Below are 27,117 nucleotides of genomic sequence, written 5' to 3'. Positions count from 1 at the left end.
TTTCCTAACTGCTTCTTCCAACTCGCGGGGGAGCAGCAGCCTATCCCAGCGAGCAACACATGCAAGGCGGACGGGACGCCGGTCCATCGCAGGACACACAAACACACACTCACACCGGGGACAGTTTTCCCAGAAGCCAGTTAACCCACCAGCAGGTCTGTCGACAAAAGGACGACACCGGAGCACCCGTAGGAAACCCGTGAGAACATGGGGAGAACATGCGATCTCCACACACACAGCACCCCAAGTCTGTAATTGAACCCAGAGCTCCAGCACGGCGCCACCGTGTTGCCCTGGAGTCAAATTCCAAATTTCCATTCCTTCTAACAGAGAAAACGAACTTAAAATTCAAAATAATGCTCTGACCAGGAGACCTGTGGTTTTTACTCCCTTTCATTTTTTGAATAATAAAGGAAACGCAGCTGGATCTCTGGTGCTCTCCAGTAATACCCCCCGGACAGCAGTGGCCTGGCTCAGATCTTTGCCCGGGTCTCGGCCTCACCTTTCGATCTCGATTTTGCGTGGGCACTGCCCCTGCACCGCCTGGTACGGCAGCTGCACTTTGGCAATGTAGCCGCTCAGGGAGAAATCCGTCTTCTTCACCAGCTCCGTCGTGGGCCCGTGCCTCTCCGCGTCCAGCAGCTCCAGCACGTCCCGGGGGCTGTGGAAGGTCGTCACTGGAAAACAAGGAGCTGGGAATTGAAAGCTGTCCACTTGCAATGGTGTACTTTCCATCCACCCTTCTGTTTTCCAACCTCCTGGCCTCTTGCTGGAGCCTATCCCAGCAAGCAACAGGCCCCAGGCGGGGCACACTCTGGACAGGACGCCTGTCCATCGCAGGGCACACACACAGACACAGACACGCACACACTTACATCAGGGCCAGTTTTCCCAGAAGCCTCCCGCTGTCCTTCGCGTGTGCTAACCTCCCCTATGTTCCCATGAGCCCTTGCTCACACCAGCAGAGCCAGGCTCCAGCCTTCCTCACCTTTCGGAGTGTGCTGCTCGTAGCCAGACTGGTTCACTAAGTTCTGCTGCGTCACGGGTCCCTGCAGACATGACTGCAACACACAGTAATAATAAACTTCATTTTAGATAGTTTTTTAGATATCAATATATTTATATCAATATAAATATAAGGTGTTTTAATATACAGTGGTGTGAAAAAGTGTTTGCCCCCTTCCTGATTTCTTATTTTTTTGCACTTTTTCACACAGGGCCATGTAGGTATGGATTTTTTTTTTCCCTTAATAATAAAAACCTTCATTTAAAAACTGCATTTTGTGTTTACTTGTGTTATCTTTGTCTAATATTTCAATTTGTTTGATAATCTGAAACATTTCAGTGTGACAAACATGCAAAAAAATAAGAAATCAGGAAGGGGGCAAACACTTTTTCACCCCACTGTAAATATAAGGCTAGATATAATTTTATATAGTCTTTAAAAGGAGCTTCTCAGACTGCTTTACAGTAAGGAAAAAAAATATCCACAAAACAAAGGAAGGACAAAACATCTTTAGTGTGTTCTGTAATTTTATTTCTTCCCAGATTTCCCTCCTCCATACAGCAGGGGCTGAATGGCCTCCTCTCGTCTAGGCTTTCCTAGGTTCTTATGTAGAAGCAAACTGAAAGCGTCAGAAAAGGTGACAGAAATGTGACAGTGGGAAAAGTGGCGCCGAAGAGAGGCGACGTGCTGCGTGTTGCTCCTCGTCTGTACGTCTTTGTCTGTTCTGTGTTGTATCTGGTGATTCCTTCAGTGTCTTTGTATCGGAGCACACAAGCCCACAAGCATTTCACTGCACTTGCGCACATGACAGATAGACTGAGCTGAAGTGAAGATCTGACGCGGTAATCAGCAAGGGTGCGATACCTCGAGGATGTGCACAGACGTCGCGCGGCTCTGTGGGTTGGGAATGGCGCCGCCACAGGGACACCGTGGCTCAGTGAGAGAGAGAGATTGGACGGCTGTCTAGCCCAGCCTGCAGCTTGGTAAAACTAAAACCCGGCACGGCTCGGACCGCTCTGCACTGGGAGCCTGCTGCTCCTCTCTCCGTTTACCTTCAGGTGGGGGGCCGCCGCCTGGGAGAGCAGGTCGGAGTAGCAGCCTCTCTGCTCGATGACAGGGTACTTCCTTGCCGCAGGACGCCTCGCGCCCTGGCCGTGGCCGGACCCCGGCAGCCCGCCGAGAGCCCGGGGTGAGGACTGCCCCCGGGGGGGGTGGGGGTGCAGCCCCGCCCAGCCCGGGGCACGAGCCCGCCGCACGTCTGCCTCCTCCATCTGGGGTCACACCTGCGGGGAGTCCCCAGACAAAGGCGCAGTGATACACCTCTGGCCCTTGACCACCCTGGCCTGGGCACCCCAGCAAGCTGAAACCAGGGGCGGTGAGTCAGCACCGCTCGCTCAGTTATAGAGCCATTTAGCCAGCAGCTGTAACACCCAGCACACATCACAGCTAGCAGCCCGCTGGAGCTCAGCAGTGTGGGCCTGGCCAGTACCTGGAGGGGAGACTCCTGGGAAAGCTCGGGTTGCTGCTGGAAGAGGTGTCAGTGGAACCAGCAGGGGGCACTCTCACCCTGCAGTCTGTGTGGGCCCTAATGCCCCAGTATAGTGATGGGGACACTATACTGTAAAAAAGCGCCGTCCTTGATGAGACGTAAAACCTGAGGTCCTGACCAAAACCTGAGGTCCTGACCAAAACCTGAGGTCCTGACCCTATGTGGTCATTAAAAATCTCAGGGCGTTTTGGCCAAATTTCCTGCTCAGGTCTGTCGTTGTGAGAATCACTCCTGCCGGGCCCAGCTTTCTCCCAGGGCTCTCAGCTACACAATCGAACCCTTGATGGACCTAATAACAATGGGGTTATTTTGTGAACCGCTTGAGGTAGCAGGAGCCAGCTAACTACTGCATTTCATTCGTGGAACAAAATCCCAAACGTTTGAGCAGGAAAAAAAAAATAAATTCACTATTATACACTTTTAGGAGTGGATAATCCATCTGTTTTCTCATCACTTCCTCAATTGTGGGCAAGCAACACACCGGAGCCGCCTTTCCCAGAAGCCAGTTAACCCACCAGCCTGTCTCTGGGCTGTGGGAGGAGCCCCACAGGAACACGGGGAGAACATGCAAACTCCACACAGACAGCACCCCAGGTCTGGAACTGAACCCAGGGCCCCGGCGCTACAACGCTGACTGCTGCATCACCCTGCCGCCCAGTCACGATGGCCTTATCATCAGCCATGTTCCTCAGGCTACAACACACACAGGACAGCAGACACGACACCGGCCCGTTCGCTCCCGGTAAGATCACCAACACCCGGCGGAGATACAGACACTAACATAAAGTCATCCTTTCTGGCGAAAAATATAACACTACGGCAGTAGCAGTCTCAGAATATAATATCAGCACCGGTGTCTGTCGGCATGAGCCGCCCCTCGCAAACCTGTCCGCGTCGTTTGTTTTGATTTTCTTTCAGCTTCAGTGCAACTAAATCAAAACTCCAGTGCGACGGGCTGTTACCGCCAGGGCTTCTCCTGCGGGTCAAGTACGGTACCTGACACATTTGACAGTTCACCGGTACGACTAATGTCTGTGTTAATATTAAAATATAGATGTTTTAAAAAGTCACAAAAGTCCCCGTTTCCACAACTTACCCGGCGAGCGGTTTGTTCCTGAAATCTCGGTTTCCAAGCGAGAGGACGCCGCAGCTGTTGCTAGGGAAATGCCATTCGACAAGCGCGGGGGGGGGGGGGGTGTCGACTAGCTCCTACGTGTACGTGCCTGGCAATTAACTCTTTAAAGCCAAAACCTCCCGTAAGGGATTTTTTTTTTCCTTATAAAACGACCTTTCGCCGCGGCGACGCCATGGTGCTCACGCAGCTCCGTTGTGCAGATCAGAGGAGGTAGGGGACCCCCCCGTTTCCTAGCGTGGCACACGCTGACAGATGTGCAGGGCTGTCCCGGGACCGGCGGGGGGTCATTGAGGAAAACAGCTGCGCTCGCCCTTTCTACGTCACCTGCTTGCGCTCCTTCCAGCCCAGCACTGTGCCGAACCCTGATCCCTTTACCAGTCATGGCCTCCTGATGATCACCATCTCTGAACCGGCTCCATCACTCTGTTCTCCTCCCCACTGAGAGCAGGTGTGTGGGGAGCGGACTGGTGGGGGTGGAGGGGATCCCCATGACCTGTGAAGCGCTGTGGAGGGGAGTGTCCAGAAAGGCGCTGTGTAAGTGTGAAGATGATGATGATGGTTATTCAGGAGAGGACCCACTTCACCCCCCATTGAAGTTTAGGGGGTACTGTAGGGACGCCAGACTGGTCACCCCTGCTGGTTTTATAAGACCTTGCACTTAAGAAAGGTGACAAAGGAGAGCCTGTTTGGTATACAAATACCGAAGACACCGAGCTGTCCGCAGGGTCGGTCCTGAGATCTGTCACACACACACAGACACACACACAGACACACACACACAGACAGACAGACACACTGGCACGTGTAATTGAAGAGTCGAAGCGAAACGCAATTGACGAAGGGCTCGTTTACGAACCCCAAAACGGACGAGATGCTGTGGGCTCCCCAGGGCCAGAAACCCCTTGTGTTAGAATTTGTAAACCCCTGTGACTGAGAATCAGACGATGCAGGTGACTGGACTCTCAGGGTTGTCTGACTGATTAATTGATTTATTGATTTTAAGCAGATTTATTCATCCACATACTTCCACTGAGGACAAATTCTTACGCACAGCAGTGCGCCAGAAATCACAGGGCCCCCCTCGCGGAACAGTGAGTGTAACTACAGCCGCAAGTGAAGAGCTTCTCTGCTGCTTGTCTGTGAACTATTAAACCCCTTTAAAAAAAAAAACTGCTCAGCAATCACAGCAACACGATTAAGGTGTTTTCCTCACCAAATGCATAGCCTGGTCACTGTAAGTTTTCGATTAATGCTGGTACCTTCGTGAATAGATTTATTCATGCTTAAACTTAAACACCTAAAGTAAGCAACTTGAAACGAATGAACTAAAAAAATGCAGCACTGTGAGGTTTTCAGCTCTGTTGTAAATTTTATTCTGAAGCAGTACAAAGCACAGAGAGGAATCCTGTCGGTCTGGGGTCCAGCTCTCAGCTCACAGTGCCTGTTCTCGCAGGCTCTTTGCCGTTCCGGGTGATTTTATGAGAAATACACACTTTCAACAAAAAGGCTGACCTTCAGAATTAAAGCACATGAAACTGCTGCTTGAGGGAGGGGGATCAGGGGTTCGTGCTGGGGGCTAAATGCTCAGGAGACTCAGTCCTTCTGGAGCATTAAGCCATGTATGAAATTACATTAAACCCTACGGCCCTGTCAGAGACCTGCACCTAGAATGCACTGGTGTATTGCACACAGAGCTTTACAGCAACGAGCAGCCATGGAAACAGGGTCAATAGTATGTGCCGGACACAACACCGAGCACAAACCTGAGCAGCCACCAACACAGCAGCACCAGCAGGACCCAGGGGACTGAGGCAGACTCCCTTTCCAAAGGCTGACATACATCCGTTATGACAGTTTACAGGGGTGTATCAGGGAAAGACCATGGGTTTACGTGTCCAGACACGTGGTAAAGCCAGGGCGAAGCCCAGAGAATACTCCCTGGAGGGGTAAATGTGTGTTAAAAGCCTGGTAAAATCACAGGCATGGCACAAAAAAACCTGCGATTCTGCGTGGCAAGCTGTCCGAGGGGACACCACAGGCGTGGACTTGTGTGCAATGGCCAGTGCTGCTCAGAGGGCATTCCGAGGGTTTCGCGTGTGGCTTCTGGGAAAGGGGAATCCGGGGGCTGTGGGTGAGTCTACGGCAGCAGGGGGCTCTTGTGCGCCACGCTGTCCCCGGAGATGAAGAGCCCCTGGGCGCAGGCTGGCCAGCTACTGGGACGGGGCGCAGGCCCGCGGCGGACGGGGCGGAACAGGACCTCCTCCGGGACGCGCCCCGTCTCGGGCAGCAGGAGCCGCACCGTCTCCAGGTCCCGCCCGGGCCAGAACGCGTCGGGGTTGGCACGCCGGCTCGGGCGCTGCGGAGAGTCCCTGAGCACACGGACACACGGGAAAACATCCCGTCAAGGACAGGCGACCGGGCACCCAGAGGCTCTCCTGCTGGTGCTGTGCAGGGAGCTCGGCTGGTATCGACTCCGACTTCACGCAGTCCTCCGTCTGTTTCTCACGCGGTGCAGATGTGTGTCTTTCATTTTGTGTCTCTCTACTTCCCACTATTTCCCAGATTTCTGAATCCAGTTTGTCAACCACTCTATCTTACAGGCAAACAAACATTTGCAGTCCGTGTGTATAACTCTCACAAACACTTACATGTGTGCAGTGCGTGTGTGGCGTGTGCAGTGTCATTATAATCTACAGTGTGCAGTGTGTGTGTGGCGTGTGCAGTGTCATTATAATCTACAGTGTGCAGTGTGTGTGTGGCGTGTGCAGTGTCATTATAATCTACAGTGTGCAGTGTGTGTGTGGCGTGTGCACTCTCATTATAGTCTACAGTGTGCAGTGCGTGTGTGGCGTGTGCAGTGTCATTATAGTCTACAGTGTGCAGTGCGTGTGTGGCGTGTGCAGTGTCATTATAATCTACAGTGTGCAGTGCGTGTGTGGCGTGTGCACTCTCATTATAGTCTACAGTGTGCAGTGCATGTGTGGCGTATGCAGTGTCATTATAGTCTACAGTGTGCAGTGCGTGTGTGGCGTGTGCAGTGTCATTATAGTCTACAGTGTGCAGTGCGTGTGTGGCGTGTGCACTCTCATTATAGTCTACAGTGTGCAGTGCGTGTGTGGCGTGTGCAGTGTCATTATAATCTACAGTGTGCAGTGCGTGTGTGGCGTGTGCAGTGTCATTATAATCTACAGTGTGCAGTGCGTTTGTGGCGTGTGCAGTGTCATTATAGTCTACAGTGTGCAGTGCGTGTGTGGCGTGTGCAGTGTCATAGTCTACAGTGTGCAGTGCGTGTGTGGCGTGTGCAGTGTCATTATAATCTACAGTGTGCAGTGCGTGTGTGGCGTGTGCAGTGTCATTATAATCTACAGTGTGCAGTGCGTGTGTGGCGTGTGCAGTGTCATTATAATCTACAGTGTGTGGTGCGTGTGTGGCGTGTGCACTCTCAGAATGACCTGGTGATGCTGGCGTATTCCTCGAAGGTCAGCCAGCAGTCAGTCCTGCGCCCGATCCTTGCCTGGCCCGTCGACAGCTTCACCAGCTGCCTGCCCCTCTCCACGGCCTTGCGGGGCGGGTACACAGGCCTGCCGGGGGGCGGGGGGCACAGACAGACAGCTTCACCGAGCGGTTCACATTACCAGCGGCCCTCACAATCGAGCTCCTGTTGGGCTGACCTGTCGGTGCCAACTCGGGGCTGGCTCATCCCTGCGCTGAAGGCCTTCTCCTCTTCCTCCTTCTCTCTCCGGTCACCCCAGGCGCTCTTCTGTCCCAATGTCCTCGCGGCGGGGCTCGTCCCGGGCTGTCTCAGCTTCAGGAGGGGGTCAGAGGCTCTCAGCAGCCTGTCACCGGGGTGCAGCAGAGCTGGTAAAAACGACACACAAGCACATAAACACACACACACTGTTAGGCGGAAGTGTTAAGATTTTAGCCCTCAGTGTTTCACAGGGGAAAGAGCTCTTTTGCTCCCTTCTGTCTGAAGATTGTTGGAGATGCAGGTGCAGACAGGAGGCCGGTGTGGTGAGAGAGAAAGGGGGTCGTTTGGTCTGACCGCTCACCCCTCTCCAGCGTGGCCTCGCTCAGCGCCAGCCCTCGCTCCTGGCACAGCTGCAGGGTGTCCATCAGCTCGCGGAGACAGGCCCGCCGGTACCGGTCCACAGCCTCCCCGCTCTGCCCGCCGGCTGTGGACGGGAGGGCGTGCCCGTCCACAGCTGCCCTGCCCGTCTTCACCACCCAGACCCGGGCCAGAGCCTCCACATCGCTGCTGCCCAGCTGCAGGGGGAGAGGCAGTGAGACACCCCACTCCTCCAGTCAGCACCCAGTGTGTCAGTGAGACACCCCACTCCTCCAGTCAAAACCCAGATTGTCAGTGAGACACCCCACTCCTCCAGTCAGAACCCAGAGTGTCAGTGAGACACCCCACTCCTCCAGTCAGAACCCAGTGTGTCAGTGAGACACCCCACTCCTCCAGTCATTGAGCCCCCAGTGTGTCAGTGAGACACCCCACTCCTCCAGTCAGAACCCAGAGTGTCAGTGAGACACCCCACTCCTCCAGTCAGAACCCAGAGTGTCAGTGAGACACCCCACTCCTCCAGTCAGCGCCCAGTGTGTCAGTGAGACACTCCACTCCTCCAGTCAGTGAGCCCCTAGTGTCAGTGAGACACCCCACTCCTCCAGTCAGTGAGCCCCTAGTGTCAGTGAGACACCCCACTCCTCCAGTCAGCGCCCAGTGTGTCAGTGAGACACCCCACTCCTCCAGTCAGTGAGCCCCTAGTGTCAGTGAGACACCCCACTCCTCCAGTCAGTGAGCCCCTAGTGTCAGTGAGACACCCCACTCCTCCAGTCAGCGCCCAGTGTGTCAGTGAGACACCCCACTCCTCCAGTCAGTGAGCCCCCGGTGTCAGTGAGACACCCCACTCCTCCAGTCACTGAGCCCCCAGTGTCAGTGAGACACCCCACTCCTCCAGTCAGTGAGCCCCCAGTGTCAGTGAGACACCCCACTCCTCCAGTCAGTGAGCCCCCAGTGTCAGTGAGACACCCCACCTTGGCTGTGCGCCGTCTCTGCCGGTGTAGTCTGCCCAGCTCTTCCTCGTCCTCCAGGGTCAGAGGTCGCCGCTCCCGCAGGCAGGGGAGGGGCACCTGCAGGAAGGGGGATCCCCGAGAGACACGCACAGAGGGAGCGCCCTGTTGACCGGGCTCCGGGCCAGACCCCAGCTCCTGGCCGGCGGACGGGCGCGGCTCCGTGTCCGCTGGCGGGGAGAGAGCAGACAGAGAGCTGGAGAGCAGCAGCAGGAGTCGGGGGCACAGCGTGGGCGCAGGCCTCAGCCGGGGCGCCGGTCACTGACACACGCAGGGCTGGTGCTCCAGCGCGCTGATGAAGCAGCCGGGAGGAGCTCCTCCTCCTCCTCCTCGCTGTCTCAACAGAGGTCCCCAGTCTGCCAGCTGTGGCCAAGACGCCCCCAGGCCCCTGACCTCCCTCGGCGCTGTGCGGCCAGCTCACACGGTCTCAGCCCTAACCGTAACAGGAGCAGCACAGCGCCACCCTTTCCCACTGCACAGTGAGCCCCGGCGCTGAGAGCAGACTCGCACCGGCAGGGGCGCTCCCACAGGCTGGGGACCCCCGTGTCCTGAGGGCAGCTCACCCGGAGCAGGAGACCCCTCAGTGGCCAGTGCGTAGCCAGCGCCGGGCGCCAAACTGGCCAGCAGGGGTCAGCCACTAGACACAACGACAGAGTCAGCCCTGCTCGTGCTAGGCATGACCTTCCGCAGCCCGATTTACAGCACAAATATCGGTGATAACCTGCCTGAGCAGTTCCTGTGTACTGTATTTGAAATTCCAGGCTGTCTGTGCAGATTTCCGCAGAAGGAGGCAGCCTGTCTGGAAGATCTGGCTCCTGATGCTGACGCCGGGGCTGGTAAAACCCGGGCCGGCTCAAAGTGCTCTGCAGCGCGTTACCTGCGCGGCCCTGCGCTGGCCTGCTCTTCCGGGCCTGCCTCGTCTGCAGGCTCCAGGCCCGCCGGCCGCCCACCAGCTCCCTGTAGCTCACCGTGTCCACGTCCCCGGAGCTCAGGGCCACCAGGAGGTCGTCCAGCTGGGCCTCGTCCACCGGGATCCCCTCCTGGCTCACGGCGGGGGGGGCAGGGGAGAGAGCTGGGGTTACTGACGCCCGCGCTCTCGGGGGGAGGACAGCCAAAGCTCAGGAACGGCTGGCAAGATCCTGGGATCGATGCCAGCAGCCGAAGGGACACTCTTGCACCCCTGTGTTCCTGAACACACACAGGCCTCCTGTCCCACAGTGCTGCCCCCCCAGTGTGTGTGTCAATGTGTGTGTGTCAGTGTGTGTAGGTCTGTCAGTGTGTGTGTCAGTGTGTGTAGGTCTGTCAGTGTGTGTATCAGGGCGTGTGTCTGTGTGTATCAGTGTGTGTAGGTCTGTCAGTGTGTGTAGATGTGTCAGTGCTCACAGCGACCCGACCTGCTCAAAGACGGTTCTGAAGTCGCCCCGCGAGACCCGGCCGGTCCGGCGCCGGTCCAGACGCAAGAAGAGCTCCGTCAGTCTCAGCCTGTGAGCGTGTAGGTACCGCTGCAGGGCTGAGACCGCCTGAGGCGACGGCCGCCTGATGACTGGGGGGGGCGCCGCGTGCTTCCGGGGGGGCTTCTTCGGTTGGGGGGGCCCCACCTGCAGGAGGAGACGGGGTGAGAGGGTGTGGCAGGCAGCTGGGGCACCCCCCGCAGTATTCCTGATCACCCTGGACTCACTCCTGTCAGGAGTTAAAGAGCGGCAGTATTCCCGATCGGAATTCAGGAGGTAAGGAGCAGCAGTATCGTCAGGATTCCCTACCCCTGGTTTCACAGGAGGCTTCCGGGCGTCTCCCTGCTCGCTCCTGGGCCGGGCCTCCCCTCTCTCCCCCACGGACGCCTCCAGCTCGGAGACCACCGGTTTGCTCCGGACCCACTTCCGCACGTCTCCCATGCTGTCCAGCTGCCTGCGGAATTCCTTCCTCTGCGCCATCCAGCCCTGGAGCTCCCTCACGGCCTCGTCCCGGGGCGCCGGCGGTCCGCTCTCCGGCTCCTGTGGGGCCGGGTCGGCTCCGGCGAGGGGGGCCGGGGGGGCCCGCCTGGGCCGCCTCTGGCCCACGGCCGGGCCTGGGGGCGCGGGGTCAGAGGTCAGCTGGAGGTCACGGTCAGCCGTGGGCATCGGCGGCGCGATGATGACCCTCTCCCGGCTCTTTGGGGGGCCGAACGTTCTGGCTGCCACTTTAAAAAAGTAGGTCTGGAAAAGGTCTCTCTGTCTGACCCGCCGTAACTGTTCCTCAGGAGTTGCTTCTGCCATGATTTCCGTTTTCACATTCATACACGGTGCATGTACAGTATATGTCCCTCGGGACCCTACATATGAGCAATTCCAACACTACAACCCTAGAGAACCATAGCTGGTTATGTGGACTGGTCTGAAACGGCAATGCGCGTCTGGTTTGCCCTAGACCGTGTTTTAAGAGGGCATGTTTATGAATCCGTCTCTAGACGAAACGCAGACCGGCCACATGCGAGGGACACACGCCGGCGGGGCTCTGTTGCGCTTCCCTGGTTCCTATGGCAACCCTCTGTGGCGCCGCCCGGAAGCAGGGCCAGGAAGGGCTCTGATTGGCCGCCGGCCCGCGGACGACACGCCCAGACTGGGGAGGGAGAATCTCGACCCGAGTTTTCGGCAGCGCGGATTCTCCCTTTTTTATTTTCCATTTTAAAAAAATCAAATATATTCCAATTCGATTTAGTTTTGGAGACTTTTATCTTGAAAGACTCAGACCCCTCTCTGACCGCCGCACGATGCTCGCTGAATGTTAGTGGAGCTGTGGAGAAGCGTTCTTAGTTCCTGCACTTATAATGGTCGAACCACAGGTCCATTCTTCTTGCTTGACTTTGACCCATTTTGCATTTTATTCCTATCTAATTGAACAAGGCGGTTTGTTTTTGTGTCATTTTCCGTTTCGGGTAACTGGCTGCATTAACAGGGGAATAAGTGTTTTTGTTTTCAGGAAAATGAAACCTAAAGTCTCAAACACCCGCGACCCCCTTACCAGAGAGATGTGACAGGGTTGCAGCAGTGTGGAACAAGCTGCCCCGCCATGTCGTGACGACGATATTAGACTCTTAAAAAAAAAAAACAGCTGGATGAATTAGCTGCTGACTACAGAAACCGGCTAGAGAGGCAAATGACTACTTCGCGTCTTGTTCCTGCTGGTTCAGTACTCGCTTGTTGACTTGTTTCTGCTTTTAACGGTTAATTTGTACGGGTAGTTTCTCTCATTTTCACAAACGCAGGCCAAGGGAGACCCTGCTGTCTCCCTCTGTATTCTCCACACCGCTGTTAAACCTGAGCACAAGCGCTTTCCTCCCGACAGAAGACCGCTCTCCGGGTTGGCTGTATTTCGGAGTTTTACCACGAGAGGGCGCTAAGTCCCAGAGGTCTTTGCGGTCTGGCCTGGCCTGGCCTGTGTTTTAATAATAATAATAATAATAATAATTGCTTACACTTATATAGCGCTTTTCTGGACACTCCACTCAAAGCGCTTTACAGGTAATGGGGACTCCCCTCCACCACCACCAATGTGCAGCATCCACCTGGATGATGCGACGGCAGCCATAGTGCGCCAGAACGCTCACCACACATCAGCTATCAGTGGGGAGGAGAGCAGAGTAATGAAGCCAATTCATAGAGGGGGATTATTAGGAGGCCATGATTAGTAAGGGCCAATTGGAAATTTGGCCAGGACACCGGGGTACACCCCTACTCTTTTCGAGAAGAGCCCTGGGATTTTTAATGACCACAGAGAGTCAGGACCTCGGTTTTACGTATCATCCGAAGGACGGCGCCTGTTTACAGTATAGTGTCCCCATCACTATACTGGGGCATTAGGACCCACATGGACCACAGGGTGAGCGCCCCCCTGCTGGCCCCACTAACACCCCTTCCAGCAGCAACCTTAGTTTTTCCCAGGAGGTCTCCCATCCAGGTACTGACCAGGCTCACACCTGCTTAGCTTCAGTGGGTTGCCAGTTGTGAGTTGCAGGGTGATATGGCTGCTGGCTGATGCTAGAGACTTTGTATTTTATCATGACAAGAATGCCAATGACCAGTCAAGCCTAGTATTGCTCTGGCTCGAATGCCTCACCAGGCACCACAAGCGACAATGAGAGAGAAAAATGACAATATTTTCCCAGGACGCCCGAGCATTGTGATAAATCGCCTTTCCCAATTGGCTCTTGACTTAGTCAGCCCGCTGACGTCCATATGGAAACAATTGGTAAGGAGGCCTGGAGAAACCACTCCACGCCAGCAGGGCCACTGGGCGCCGCCACAGAAACACTCCGAAAGAACACTGTCTCCCAGCTGGTCCGGACTTCCTCCGGAGGACAGCAGGCAGGGAGGATGTATCTGTCCATGGGGACGGCTGGTAAAGCTCAGTGAAACCATGGTAAATCGCTGCCCAGCACTGACAGCTGTCGAAAAACTGGTGCTGGTGTGTGTATGTTGCAGCTGTGCGATGTGCTAGTGTGTGTTGTAGCTGTGTGGTGTGTGTGGTGTGTGTTGTAGCTGTGTGGTGTGTGTGGTGTGTGTGGTGTGTGTTGCAGCTGTGTGGTGTGTGTGGTGTGTGTGGTGTGTGGTGTGTGTTGTAGCTGTGTGGTGTGTGTGGTGTGTGTTGTAGCTGTGTGGTGTGTGTGGTGTGTGTGGTGTGTGTGGTGTGTGTTGCAGCTGTGTGGTGTGTGTGGTGTGTGTGGTGTGTGTTGTAGCTGTGTGGTGTGTGTTGTAGCTGTGTGGTGTGTGTGGTGTGTGTTGTAGCTGTGTGGTGTGTGTTGTAGCTGTGTGGTGTGTGTGGTGTGTGTGGTGTGTGTTGTAGCTGTGTGGTGTGTGTGTGGTGTGTGTGGTGTGTGTGGTGTGTGTTGTAGCTGTGTGGTGTGTGTGGTGTGTGTTGTAGCTGTGTGGTGTGTGTGTGGTGTGTGTGGTGTGTGTTGTAGCTGTGTGGTGTGTGTGGTGTGTGTTGTAGCTGTGTGGTGTGTGTGTGGTGTGTGTGGTGTGTGTGGTGTGTGTTGTAGCTGTGTGGTGTGTGTGGTGTGTGTTGTAGCTGTGTGGTGTGTTGTAGCTGTGTGGTGTGTGTGTGGTGTGTGTGGTGTGTGTTGTAGCTGTGTGGTGTGTGTGTGGTGTGTGTTGTGTGTGTTGTAGCTGTGTGGTGTGTGTGGTGTGTGTGGTGTGTGTTGTAGCTGTGTGGTGTGTGTGGTGTGTGTGGTAGCTGTGTGGTGTGTGTGGTAGCTGTGTGGTGTGTGTGGTGTGTGTGGTAGCTGTGTGGTGTGTGTGGTGTGTGTTGTAGCTGTGTGGTGTGTGTGGTGTGTGTGGTGTGTGTTGTAGCTGTGTGGTGTGTGTGGTGTGTGTTGTAGCTGTGTGGTGTGTGTGTGGTGTGTGTGGTGTGTGTGGTGTGTGTTGTAGCTGTGTGGTGTGTGTGTTGTAGCTGTGTGGTGTAGCTGTGTGGTGTGTGTGTGGTGTGTGTGGTGTGTGTTGTAGCTGTGTGGTGTGTGTGGTGTGTGTGGTGTGTGTTGTAGCTGTGTGGTGTGTGTGGTGTGTGTTGTAGCTGTGTGGTGTGTGTGTTGTAGCTGTGTGGTGTGTGTGGTGTGTGTTGTAGCTGTGTGGTGCGCTGGTGTGTGTGGTGTGTGTGGTGTGTGTTGTAGCTGTGTGGTGTGTGTGGTGTGTGTGGTGTGTGTTGTAGCTGTGTGGTGTGTGTGGTGTGTGTTGTAGCTGTGTGGTGTGTGTGGTAGCTGTGTGGTGTGTGTTGTAGCTGTGTGGTGTGTGTGGTGTGTGTGGTGTGTGTTGTAGCTGTGTGGTGTGTGTGGTAGCTGTGTGGTGTGTGTGTGGCGCGCTGGCCGACAGTGGGTGTGACTCCAGTGCTATCAACCCCCCCACGCCTCCCTGTGCCCGCGGGTGTGAGGCAGACAGGACACAGACACACTGGGCTGGCAAAGGCTTTATTTCGTGAACCGGCAGGAGCGCAGCAGGCGGGCGGAGGGGCGGTGAGACGCCAGGACCCCGGGCCGGTGCGGACCGGCAGCGCGGAGACTGCCGACAGCGGAGTGGCGGCCCCTCCCGGCCCCCCTCAGCCGCGCAGCGCCCGCTCCAGGAGGCCGTCATCGCGCACGGAGAACGGCAGCACCACCCTCAGCCCCTCCACCTCCTCCATGGCGCGCTGGATCGTGGCGTGGGCGCTGGCGTTGCCGGACCAGCACCGCCGAGCCACCTGCGGACAGACACCGACCGCGGGCAGCGTGAGTACTGACCGCCCGCACCGCCGCAGCTCGGCCACAGCGAAGACAGAGGAAGAGGGTGAAGAAGAAAGACATCCACAGAGACTGGACAGGACACTACTGCCCACTGCCGTTCGTCAGTGGGCACTCTGGAGCGTTGCTGACCGCTGTAGTTCCTGACAAGAGCACTACTGATATTTGCAGCCCATCAGAAGCATTCCAGAGTGTGACCGGCCACAGCCCGGACTCTCCACGGTCCTCTCACCCCATTGGACACGTCCCAGTTGAGCATCATTCTGGCTCTCTGTCCTGCCTCTTCGGACCCGTCCAGCACCAGCCCGAAGCCGCCGTTGACCACCTCTCCCCTGGGGAGCAGAGCACAGTGGGGCCGTTCAGACACAGAGGGGCGCCTGGCTGCAGGTCTGCAGTCGAATGGAGCAGCACGGGCCTCTGGTTTCCTGAGAAATGACTGAACAGCAGACGAGTCACAGCGATCAGCTGCTCCCTGTTCCCGTGACTGGTCAGAGCCAGAGAATGGCCCCACAGCAAGCCAGACGGGGGTGGAAACGTGCTGCTGACCAGGCCCGGTGCTGCTCTGTCGAGAGGGTCTCTGTGTCCTTACCAGCCCACTCCCCCTCCATTGTGCAGCGCCACCCAGGTGGCTCCACGGAACGCGTCTCCCACGAAATTCTGCACAGCCATGTCTGCGGGAGAGACGCGGAAAAGGAGCTGAGCAGCGCGCGCGCACCCCCATCTGCAACAACCTCCCCCGATTAAGACCCCCGCCTTCACACACGCAGCCCCAGGGTGGGGGCAGCCCCTGTTCTGCGCTCTCACCCGCGCAGAAGGCCGAGCCGTCGTAGATGTTGGAGGTCTCTCGGAACGGGCTGTCCGTGCCGCTGACGTCGTGGTGGTCTCGGCTGATCACCACCGGAGCCTGACGGAGGGCAAAGACACGCGTGCGTAGGTCAAAGGTCACCGAGGGGCGATTCTGCGCGCGCTTCTGCCGAGCCCACCAATACCGGCGCCCTTTCCCGACCTGGTCACTGTCGGGATTTCTGAATGTGCAACTAGCACATGTTTTACAATGTAGGACTGCAGTCACCAGTAATGCTTAAATTAGAGGTCTAGTCACTGCAGAAACAGTAAGAAAGCAGGAACAGTAATATCACTGGTAGCCGTGCAGCTGTAACTATTCTCCTTTACCTTGATCCTTCCCTCAGCGATGGCGCGGTTAATGGCCAGGGCAATGGCCACACGACCTTTCTGGTCAGAGTACAGAATCCGTGCCTGGGAGCCCACCACCTGCAAGAGCAACACCAGTTACACCACCTGCAAGAGCAACACCAGTTACACCACCTTCAACACCAGTTACACCACCTGCAAGAGCAACACCAGTTACACCACCTGCAACACCAGTTACACCACCTGAGAGAGCAACACACGTTACACCACCTGCAACACCAATTACACCTCCTGCAAGAGCAACACCAGTTATACCACCTGCAAGAGCAACAACAGTTACACCACCTGCAACACCAGTTACACCTCCTGCAAGAGCAACACCAGTTATACCACCTGCAAGAGCAACACTAGTTACACCACCTGCAAGAGCAACACTAGTTACACCACCTGCAACACCAATTATATCTCCTGCTACATCAATTACACCTCCTGCAACATCAATTATATCTCCTGCAACACCCATTACACCTCCTGCAACACCAATTACATCTTGTCACAACACCGTCAACAGCGACAGAGACAAACCCCTTTCATCATCAATACAGCCCCGTGTGAGGAGCGTGGCCCCAGCCCCTGGACGCACCATGTTGTGTCGGCCGGCCTGGCGGATCCAGCGGCTGTTGTCGCTGTACTGCTGCCTGACGCGCTCCGGCGCTGAAAGAGAGGACAGGTCACTGCAGGACAGCTCCACAGGCATCAACGCCCCTTAATCGCTCCTCTCCTCGTTAAAGGAAGCAGCTCAACGAAGTCAATAAATCGGACAGGTACTGAGATGCCGAGCCATGTCGACACGAGACCTGACAGGTAGCCAGTGCAAGGACTCCAGGACAGGAGTAATATGATCACTTGCACGCGACCTGGTCAGGATCTCTCATCCTGCAGAGATCTGCTCTCTGCCTGTCTTTGCAGAGAGCAGATCTAAAAGAGTCCAGATCTCTTTGCTGCTTCTGATGTGACGGTCGAAGCAGGCGTGTCACCTGTCAGACAGGAGCGGCCCCTCCCTCCTACCTGTCCTGCTGATGTCATCCAGCACGCCCGCGGCGATGTCGTCCGTCTGCGCCAGGTCACTGGGGTCCCCCGAGGTGCACACCCAGCGGAACGGCCCGAACCCCAGGGAGAAGATCTCTCTGCAGGACAGGCAGAACCGACCCGTGAGCTCTCACACACACCTGTGCTCCAGCCTTTCTGCCTGCAGGTTTCCACTCCAGCTCAGCTCTTCACGAGGCAATGGCACTCATTACTGAATTCACTGGAGAGGCCTGGCAGCTTTCCTCAGCTCTTCAGATGCTAAAATCTGATGAGGAGACCTGGGAAACGTGCAGGACAGCAGCCGCTCGGGACTGGAGCTGGGCAGCTGCAGGGAGAGATGACCAGTGGTAGTGGGCACCTACCCCATTATATGCTGGACGTAGGAGGGGTATTTAAACTCAGTCTTTCCAGCCCCACTCTTCTCCACATCAGCTCCTGCAGCACAGAGACAGGTATTCACGCGTGTCAGGCGGCTGGTTTCTAAAGCCGAGACCCCTGCAGCCCTTCACTGACATTCCTCTTCAGCAACAAAGAAGGCAGAACAAAACGTAGCACTACATGTGACATGTGATCGTTAATTATGAAATGATTAGCTGCTGCCCACAGATCCTCTGCTCACGGTGAGTACAGACGGGATCGGCAGCCCTGACTGACCGGCTCTCTGGGCCTCCAGCAGGAACGCGTTCCCATAGTCCCAGAAGAACATGCCTGCTTCTGCCAGCTTGTTAATGGCGGCTACCTGCCTGCGCAGACTGTGGAGAGGACACACAGGGTTAGCAGGACAGCAGAGTGGACAGCACACAGGTCTTACATCACAGCAGAGTGGACAGCACACAGGTCTTACATCACAGCACAGTGGACAGCACACAGGTCTTATATCACAGCAGAGTGGACAGCACACAGGTCTTACATCACAGCAGAGTGGACAGCACACAGGTCTTACATCACAGCAGAGTGGACAGCACACAGGTCTTACATCACAGCAGAGTGGACAGCACACAGGTCTTATATCACAGCAGAGTGGACAGCACACAGGTCTTATATCACAGCAGAGTGGACAGCACACAGGTCTTATATCACAGCACAGTGGACAGCACACAGGTCTTATACTGTATCACAGCAGAGTGGACAGCACACAGGTCACCAGATGGGACAACACACATTTATATCACACTGCATGTCCGCAGGGTACTGGCAGAGAGCCAGAGGGAAGTCAGGCAGGCGAAGAGACGGGCAGGCCGGCGCCGGTCTGAGGGTACCTCTCCTGCACCAGGCAGCGGAAGCGGGCCGGGTCGCTGTGCATCAGCTCCTGGGCCTGGCGCAGGCTGAGCTGGGTGGGGTAGTACCCGCCACTGAAGGGGTTGTGGCAGGAGGTCTGGTCTGAGCCCAGGTCCACCAGCAGCTCCCCGGAGGCCTCGTACTCCTGGACCAGGCGCTCCCTGGGGGAGAGGAGAGGACACCCCTGGGCGCAGAGCTCCCAGGACAGGCCTGAGCCCGGGACCTGGCAGTACGCTGGCTGGGGGGTCAACCCAGCGGAGCTCTCTTACAGAATGGTCTGTGAACCACCTGCTTAATTCACAAGTTAGGTCTTACCGGCTCCCGAGAAATGAGCAGATTTCAGGTCACCAATTTAAAATCTCTAGCTGCAGAAGAGATGAATGAAAAAAGTCGTCTAACAATAAATTATTTTGCTGACGGGAGCAGTACAGAGATTAACCGATAACACTGCGCTGAGGGCACAGAGGCTGGAGGCAGTGCTGTGCTCCGTCTCTCTGCTGCAGGTACCTGCTCACAGGCAGCCCCATGGGCTGTGGCCGGACAGGCGGGGGGAAGGAGAGTTTCTTCATTTTCAGGTTTTACGCAGGTTTTAGTTTTTACGTTTTTGCTTCTGTAGCCATTTGGCCTATTTCAAGAACTGTAGGGCTAAAACTGAGAAACCCCTGTTGTGAACTCCTGCTGCAGGCTCTGCTGTTCAGTGAGCCTTCCTCGGCCAGGAGTCTTTGAAGTGGGCAGCAGGCCTGCTCCACCACACTGCGGCCTTGTTTACTCAGCCGTAACACATTAGCCAGACACCTGTCTCTGGGCAGCCAGCGCATCGGCCGGCTCGCTGGTTTCAGGCTGTGGCTGTAGGACCCTGGAGAACCTGCTCCCCTTCCCCAGCCCCATCCCTGTGATCTGCACACTCCGAAACTCTGCCAAAACTCCTGCTTCTCCCTTGCCGTTCGGGCTTTTCCTCCGGCTGTGAACCCCACAGCCGGTCCTTTCTCGCCCCCTGACCTCCCAGAGGGGCGTGTTAACCTGAGCGGAGAGCGTGACCTTTGACCTCCATCTCTTACCACAGATCCACCACGTTGCCATGGTAACCCAGGCTGAGTGCCTCCTTGGTCTTCCGGGCTTCCCTGGCGGAAAAACGCAGACAGACCGGCATGAGAATCACCAGCGCTTCCCGTTATCCCAGAAACAGGCCCTTCTGGGCGGATTCTCTGTTTGATCCGTTGGGACACTGGAACTGGAAAACTCGTTCCTGTAATGTGTTTATCAGAAAGACACCTGCTCCAGGTGGGGACACAGCTGGGGTCGTGGGGCACACACACGGGCAGGTGGGAGGGCTGGAGGGGTGGAGATTCAGAAAGAACATGCAAACTCCTCACAGAAGGATCCCCTGACCAGTGTCGAACCCAGGACCCAGTGCTAATAGACTACAGCTGGTTCACCGAAGGCAGGTCACTCTTTCAGACAGGCCTACGCGCTCTGGCTGTCCTGTCCTGAACTCTAGAGTTACAGTTAGAGCTGTCCTATGTGATATCGGGAGTTCAGCAACTGGACCCCAGAAGTGGGGGGACCAGCCCCTGTGTGCTGGGTTTCCCTCCCTGGACCCCAGAAGTGGGGGGATCAGTCCCTGTGTGCTGGGTTTCCCCCCCTGGACCCCAGAAGTGGGGGGACCAGCCCCTGTGTGCTGGGTTTCCCTGCCTGGACCCCAGAAGTGGGGGGACCAGCCCCTGTGTGCTGGGTTTCCCTGCCTGGACCCCCGCAGCGGGCTGCGCTGACCAGCTCACCTGATCCTGCGCACGCAGCGGTCCAGGTCGCTGGTGACCTCCATCAGCCAGCCCTGCTCGTGCCGCTTCCTCAGGGCGGCTTCATCCACCTGCAACAACAGCACAGGCGTGTCCCACAGCAGGCCGGACAGGCGGACCGCAGGCGACGCTGGGGGTACTTCCTCCTGGGGGCGCTCTTACCTCGGCGATGACGCCCACACAGCCCGCGATCACGGCCGCCTTGGCCTGCGCCCCGCTCATGCCCCCCAGGCCCGCGGTGACGAACACGCGGCCACCCAGCTCGCCCGAGCCCAGGTACCGCCGGCCGGCGTTCAGCACCGTCAGCTGCGACACACAGGGCAGCAGGTCAGAGAGTCACGCAACATGGCCACCCGCGAATCCCATAGTGCCTTTCACCCTGCTGGCGCTCAGAGAGGGGTCAGCTGCTGCTGCCCAGGCAGGACGACCTAGAGGAGCTCCCAAACCTTCAGAGACTTTATCCCGAGCTTCCCTAAGCTCTGGACAGAGGGAGACAGTGGGAGAGAGAGTGAGACAGTGGGAGAGACAGGGAGAGAGTGGGAGAGACAGGGACACAGTGGGAGAGAGAGGGAGACAGTGAGAGAGACAGTGGGAGAGAGAGGGAGACAGTGGGAGAGAGAGGGAGACAGTGGGAGAGACAGGGACACAGTGGGAGAGAGAGGTAATGGAAGAAAGATCACCTCTGGGAAAACCTTTTAAAGTTTCAACACAATTGTATTTGCTCAAAACAGTAAATAAACATTCCGGAGCAGTCAGTGAGGCGCAGGAGAAGGCCGGGGCCCTGTTATCAGGAGGTTCCAGGTTCAAGCCCCAGCTCTGCCACTGACAGACTGCCAATCAAATCACTTTTCAAGTTCTCAACAGGCCCGTGCTGCTCTGGCCTAGTCACCGCCGAGCCAGGCGGCCGTTTCTCTCTGGACCCCACTGACCCGCGGGTAGAGAGCCGCCGGAGGGTCCTACCAGGGTGCCGTGGACAATGCCTTGAGGGCCAATGTAGCAGTAACTCCCTGCTGTCATCTGCCCGTACCTGCAGGACACACAGGGCAGGACACTGTAAAACTAGGACACAGTATTCATTCCATTAAAGGACCGGACAGGTCACCGCCCAGGGGCTCCCAGAGCGCTTCACACACAGTAGGGAACCCATCCACCCCCACCTGGGGGACACACAGCAGCACACCTGCACACAGGTCAGGGGCAGGAGAGGGGAACAGCTGCACCAGGTGGACTTTGAGAAAGTCAGAGTCTTCGAGCCCAGAACAGGATTCAGCCACACCACTGGGGTTAACACCCCTGCTGCTACAAACAGGATCTTTAATGACCCCAAGTGAACAGGACCTTGACTGAACATCACATCTGACAGACAACACCTCCCACAGTACAGTGTGCCATACTGGCACATTGTCATAATAACTAAAGGCACTATCAACTCTACCACAGCACTATGTCTCCTAATAACATAATGACTCCTTAAAACACTTTAACAGCGTGGTGACTACTAACATCACTGTATGAACATTTTAAAAGCATGGTGATTCCTTACACTGCTGTAATAACGTTTTAACAGCATTCTGACTCCTTATATCACTGTAACAACACTCCAGCAGCTCTGTGGCAGTGTTCAGCTCACAAAGACACATGTTGTCGAATCTGTGAAATGATGTTATCAGAGCTTCAAACTGCTAGTGAGGATGAGGACCAACACTAAATGAATTCAGCTGGCATGGATAACTTAATTCTCTTACATTGTTACCCCCAGAGCAAACATCTTGTCATATTCCTCCCGAGAGGAGTAGTTCGGGATGACCTGAGAGAGAGGTGAGGAAGACCGAGAGTGAGAGACGTGTCACACACAGTATAGACAGTGAGACAGGATAGTCAGAGAGTCTATAGGCAGTGAGACACTATAGACAGAGACTACAGTGAGAATACAGACAGACTAAAGAGACAATATAGACATAAACTAGAGAGGGATTACAGACAGAGAATACAGACAGAGACTACAGTGAGAATACAGAGACTACAGTGAGAATACAGAGACTACAGAGAGAATACAGACAGAGAATACAGACAGACACCACAGTGAGAATACAGACAGAGAATACAGACAGAGAATACAGTGAGAATACAGACAGACACCACAGTGAGAATACAGACAGACACCACAGTGAGAATACAGACAGAGAATACAGACAGAGAATACAGACAGACACCACAGTGAGAATACAGACAGACACCACAGTGAGAATACAGACAGAGAATACAGACAGACTACAGAGAGAACACAGACAGACTACAGAGAGAACACAGATGGAGCTCTTGCCATTCCATTAGTGATGACGAGCCGGGGGGCCAGGGGGTGGCTGGGGAACAGGCCCAGGGGGTGTCCACTGTACATCACCAGAGTCTGTGCCTCTGTCATCTCACTGAGGAAGTGCATCACCAGCCAGAACTGCACAACACAGCAACACAACATCACTGCAGCAACACACACACAGAGACACTGCATCACTAACCAGAACTGCACAACACAGCAACACAACATCACTGCAGCAACACACACACTGAGTTTGCAGTTGGACCCAGGAGGTTATCTGACTGTGAGGACAGGAGGTCTCCGCTGGACACCTGTGTCCATCCAGTGTTGCCTGAAGACTAGAAACCTCTTACACACGAGGGGCGGCCAGGCACCCTGAGAGAGGGCAGCCTGTGCCCCACTCTGCCCGGCCGCGGATCGGACCGGCTCCAGGTCGGAGCGATGGGGGTGGAGCGACCCTGCCAGGAGCTGCCCTTCGGGAACAGAAGGGTCTTCCTACCAGGTGGCTTGGCGCTCACCGCTGCCATCCAGGAAGACCAGGAAAGCAGATCTTCATCTGCTCCCTCATCATCCTCTGACACGCATCGTTCCCGCCCTTAACTTTCCAGGTGAGCCTTCGAAAATTCTTCTTTGTCTACTTTCAGAAACCCTGCTGCCTGCCTCGCACCCGGTCATCTCTGAGAGGTGGAAACCTAATCTTGGGCACGGGTCCGAGGTCGGCCGCCACATGGCTCGGGCTGTTTGACGTTATTGGGCGCAACAGCTCAGCTGCGCTCTCCTGGGGGAGCGAAGGTGGGGCGCAGGACCCTTCAACCCCCAGTCTCAGACGTTACACTTTGTGGTTTGAAGGTTTTGGGGTTCGTGCTGGACAAGGGTCACCAGAGCTGCCCCCCCCCACCCCCTCTGGATGTGAGGCACTATCCCCTGTCCAGTCCCCTCTCACAGGGGCCAACGACAGGCCGGCTGTGTCCCCTCCTGCACTGCGCTGCCAGACCTGTGGGTCTTCGCAAACGATCGATCACACCTCCTACCTGAGCCCAGTTGCTGAACACCTGCCCATTGCCCCCGTAGGTGACCAGCTCCTGAGGAAACTGCGGGGGAGACAAGCCAGGTTACAGCCCTGCAACACCTGGTTTTATAACAACACGCGAGATATTCCGTCAGGATACTGCACACAGACTCTGCCGGCTCACTATGGGATTTTCTTCCTCAGTATGTTCTGGGTTCTCTGCAGCGCCGTGGGGGAGAATGACCTGCTGAAGCGGCCCCTCAGGTCAGGCCAATTGAGACCGCCCAGCGAACAGTTCCAATCGGAGAGACAGGACAGGCGATGGAAAAGGAAACCTCTTCAACTTAATTCAGTGAAAGTCTCCCGGTACTCTCTATTGTAGGGATTGGCTTCTGCAGTCTGATAGCTGTGGGTAGGCTTCCATTGAGTAGCTCTACAATTTGCATGCTGTGATTGGTTACTTATGCAGGAGGCATGCTGTGATTGGTTACTTATGCAGGAGGCAAGCTGTGATTGGCTACATCTGCCAGAGGCATACTGTGATTGGTGGCTTGTGCAGTAGATAAGCTGTGATTGGTTACTTGTGCAGGAGGCAAGCTGTGATTGGCTACTTGTATAAGGTCAAGTTGTGATTGGCTACTTGTGCAGGAGACATGCTGTGATTTGTAATCTGTGCAGAAAGGAGGCTCTGTTTAGGTGCCTCTTTAAGGAGAGGTGTTTGAGTGGTTACTTGCACGAATGACAGGCTGTGATCAGTTACCTGAGCAACTGCAGGGTCCAGGTTGTTCATAATCATGTGCATGATTGCCGCTGCCTGTCGAGTCCGGCAGGGGTACTGGTCTATAGGATAAGCCCTGAAACAGCACCATCTACAGTCAGCATCACTGCACAGCAACTCTCTCCACTTCTCCCTCTCCGCTCTCTGTTGATCTCCCTCTCCTCTCGCCTTCCACTCTCCCTCTCTTCTTTTTCATCTCTGCCCAGCCCCCTTCATAAATCTCCTCTCCCTCTCCTACCCAGTGCTGCCCCTTCCTCTTTTCTCTTGTACCCTGTGTCTCCCCTCCCCCCTCTCTCCTTTCCTCTCTCCTCTGTCCTCTTCTCTCTCCTGTCTCACCTTCCCACTCTCCCCTCTGTCCTCTGTCCTCCCCCCCCTCTCCTCTCTCCCCTCCCTCCTTTCCTGTCTCCCCTCTCCCCTCTCCCCTCTCCCCTCTCCTCAGGGGCTCAGTGCCTGGAGAGCACTCTACAGCATCTCGAACCCGAGCCGTGCTGTCTGGAAATCACGTGCTGCTCCTGCTCGGTCTTGGAGCTTGACGGTTTCCTCTCACACCTGCTCTTCAGACCTGGGAGCTGCGGGGGAACAGCTTGTGCGGACAGGTGATGGAGGCAGGCAGATATCATTAAGGAGAAGAGGTTCAGAAAAAACGGCTTCTTACAGGGGCTGCAGATCAAACATCTGTAAGGACTGAAGTGGCTGGACGAATTCCAGTGGGTTGTTTAACAAAAAACACACCCAATGTGTCGTGAGGCACATCGCCCTGTTACACACTCGCTGTGGCACACCACCGTGCAAGCATGGTAAAACTGAGAATACCACAGCGTGCACCAGGGTAAACCAGCAGCGGCCTAATCCTGCAGCTGCCTGCCGAACCTGCCTGTTGGAGCAGTGTGGACAGAAAGCAGCAGGACAAGGCGGCTCCTGCTGGGTGTCGGAGTGTGCGTTTTGTGCTTGGTGTTGTGTCCTGGACAGCTCACCTCATGGCCAGCGGAGGGCAGAAGCGGTACATGTAGATGTGCCCGAACAGCCGCAGCTCCTGGGCGAACTCTGGGGCCAGCGTGGTGTGAAGCTCGGGAGGGATATAGCGCAGGGCATTCCTCAGGGCCAGCTACCACAGTCAGAGAGAGGGAGAGTCAGGGAGACAGCGGGAGAGTCGGGGAGAGAGAGGGAGACAGCGGGAGACAGTGGGAGAGTCAGGGAGACAGTGGGAGAGTTAGGGAGACAGCGGGAGACAATGGGAGAGAGAGGGAGAGAGAGGGAGAGTCGTGGAGACAGCTGGAGACAGCGGGAGACAACGGGAGAGAGAGGGAGAGAGAGGGAGAGTCAGGGAGACAGCGGGAAAGAGAGGGAGAAAGGGAGAGAAAGGTAGACAGCGGGAGACAGTGGGAGAATCAGGGAGACAGTGGGAGAGTCAGGGAGACAGTGGGAGACAGCGGGAGACAGAGGAAGGGAAAGAGAGGTAGTGGAAGGTGGAAGGAGACAGACGGGGAGGGGCCTGTGAGGTTGAGGGGGGGAATGGGGGAGACAGACAGAACGAGACTCTCCAAACCAGTTGTGCAACAATGCACCTATATCAAACAGATGATATAGGTTTACGGTATATTACAGAGACCGATTCCGCACTCCCGTCTATGCAAATCCATTCAAAGTGCAAGACTGAAGCCCCTGTGTGAAGTACAGGCTTTGCATGTGAAGTCTCCCAGGGCCTGGGAAGAGATCGGTCTCAGCTGGAAGACTGGAGCTCTGGTATCTCAGCCCCTCTATCTGAGTAATCATTGACCAGGCCTGGTGCAGACCGTCCACAGGTTACTCATTCCGGCTCTCTCTGCCTCGAACTGTTATCAAGCGCACGCAGGTCCTCAGAAACTCCTTATCTAAACCTCTCAGAGACACTGCTGCTCTGATGTCCTCACGCCAGTCTCTCGCTGTCTTGAGCTCTTGATGGCGGAGCGCGACTGATTTTACTTGGCTCTCAGTCACCTCTCTCTCTCTTTTCGTCACCCTAAGAAAGCGTGAAGACTCTGCCCTCCCAATTCCCTCAACACAAGCTACCAGAAACGAAAAACGATCACGGCGGAGACAGGGTGTACAGCATCTGAAATTTATTATTCTTCAGAGCTTATTAGTTTTGCAGCAGCTCAGGAAGAGTGTAACAGCCCAGACACTCCGCCCCGTCATGGCTCCCGAGCAATCTGGGAGAGAGCGATGCTAGATCAAGCCTCTCTTCCCTGTCTTGCAGTTAACACTCCCCCATGTTGAATCTGCTCCGGTGTGTCGGAACACAAGTCCTTTGTTACCAAGAAACGAACACTCACCTTCTCCTCCTGCTCCGACAGATTAGGGGTCCTAACAGGGGCGTGGGGTACCCCGGGATCCCTTCCTCTTTTGGGGGGCAGGGGGCTCAGAGGCAGCCCTGCGCAGAGCTCCTTCAGACTGGACATGGCGGCCCCGGCAGACAGACAGACGGACTCGGCGATACAGAGAGATGGAGGCGCACCCTGCTCAGGCGGTGCGCTAACAGACAGAGACATGCAAATCTGAGCCAGCAGGCCGGCGTGCGAGCTCGTGCAGTCCCAGTCACAAACTCAGAGTGCTCCCCCTGGCTGGCTGGAGAACCCCCTCGGTGTGCCACACCCCATCATCTGATTGGACACAAACCCGCCCATCCCCACCAATCGCCTGCGCAGAGCCGCC

The 27,117-nt window shown here is 55.9% G+C and overlaps 3 protein-coding genes across 7 annotated transcripts in view; all 3 read right to left on the bottom strand.

Moving 5' to 3' along the window:
- Nucleotides 1-3,703, bottom strand: part of dnah1 (dynein, axonemal, heavy chain 1) — a 58,093-nt gene extending 54,390 nt beyond the window's left edge. For all 4 annotated transcript variants that reach the window (XR_011189507.1, XR_011189508.1, XM_069189619.1 and 1 more), the window contains exons 1-4: nucleotides 3,652-3,703; nucleotides 2,059-2,289; nucleotides 989-1,061; nucleotides 503-677 (exon numbers count right to left, since the gene is read on the bottom strand). Coding sequence is in view for 2 of the 4 variants with exons in the window: in XM_069189619.1 (XP_069045720.1) it covers nucleotides 503-677; nucleotides 989-1,061; nucleotides 2,059-2,277 (467 nt within the window). In the remaining 2 variants the exon portion in view is untranslated. The remainder of the gene's footprint in view (nucleotides 1-502; nucleotides 678-988; nucleotides 1,062-2,058; nucleotides 2,290-3,651) is intronic.
- A 1,344-nt stretch (nucleotides 3,704-5,047) lies between these two features.
- On the bottom strand, nucleotides 5,048-11,388 carry efcab12 (EF-hand calcium binding domain 12). Of its 2 annotated transcripts, none has more exons than XM_006631176.3 (8): nucleotides 10,524-11,388; nucleotides 10,158-10,361; nucleotides 9,641-9,803; nucleotides 8,728-8,933; nucleotides 7,743-7,956; nucleotides 7,362-7,548; nucleotides 7,143-7,271; nucleotides 5,048-6,059 (listed from the first exon to the last, which is right to left on the bottom strand). In XM_006631176.3, the coding sequence occupies exons 1-8, from the start codon at nucleotides 11,034-11,036 to the stop codon at nucleotides 5,828-5,830; spliced, it is 1,848 nt and encodes a 615-aa protein (XP_006631239.3). In that variant the 5' UTR covers nucleotides 11,037-11,388; the 3' UTR covers nucleotides 5,048-5,827. The 2 variants fall into 2 exon arrangements, with proteins under 2 accessions (XP_006631239.3, XP_069045719.1); XM_069189618.1 differs by having other exon boundaries at nucleotides 7,143-7,275; nucleotides 7,363-7,548.
- A 3,164-nt stretch (nucleotides 11,389-14,552) lies between these two features.
- uroc1 (urocanate hydratase 1) lies at nucleotides 14,553-27,075 on the bottom strand. Its single transcript, XM_069189617.1, has 20 exons — nucleotides 26,739-27,075; nucleotides 25,401-25,531; nucleotides 24,409-24,502; nucleotides 23,671-23,730; nucleotides 22,646-22,774; nucleotides 22,068-22,129; nucleotides 21,283-21,349; nucleotides 20,485-20,628; nucleotides 20,305-20,393; nucleotides 19,585-19,647; nucleotides 18,508-18,687; nucleotides 17,903-18,000; nucleotides 17,611-17,683; nucleotides 17,228-17,346; nucleotides 16,803-16,873; nucleotides 16,181-16,279; nucleotides 15,812-15,911; nucleotides 15,597-15,678; nucleotides 15,240-15,339; nucleotides 14,553-14,967 (listed from the first exon to the last, which is right to left on the bottom strand). The coding sequence occupies exons 1-20, from the start codon at nucleotides 26,952-26,954 to the stop codon at nucleotides 14,827-14,829; spliced, it is 2,118 nt and encodes a 705-aa protein (XP_069045718.1). The 5' UTR covers nucleotides 26,955-27,075; the 3' UTR covers nucleotides 14,553-14,826.
- Nucleotides 27,076-27,117: the final 42 nt, after the last annotated feature.

The sequence above is a fragment of the Lepisosteus oculatus genome, chromosome 4 (assembly GCF_040954835.1).
Source record: "Lepisosteus oculatus isolate fLepOcu1 chromosome 4, fLepOcu1.hap2, whole genome shotgun sequence".
NCBI lineage: Eukaryota > Metazoa > Chordata > Actinopteri > Semionotiformes > Lepisosteidae > Lepisosteus > Lepisosteus oculatus.
The sequence above is the reverse complement of the archived record's forward strand: the minus strand, read 5'-3'. Positions and strand labels throughout refer to the sequence as shown.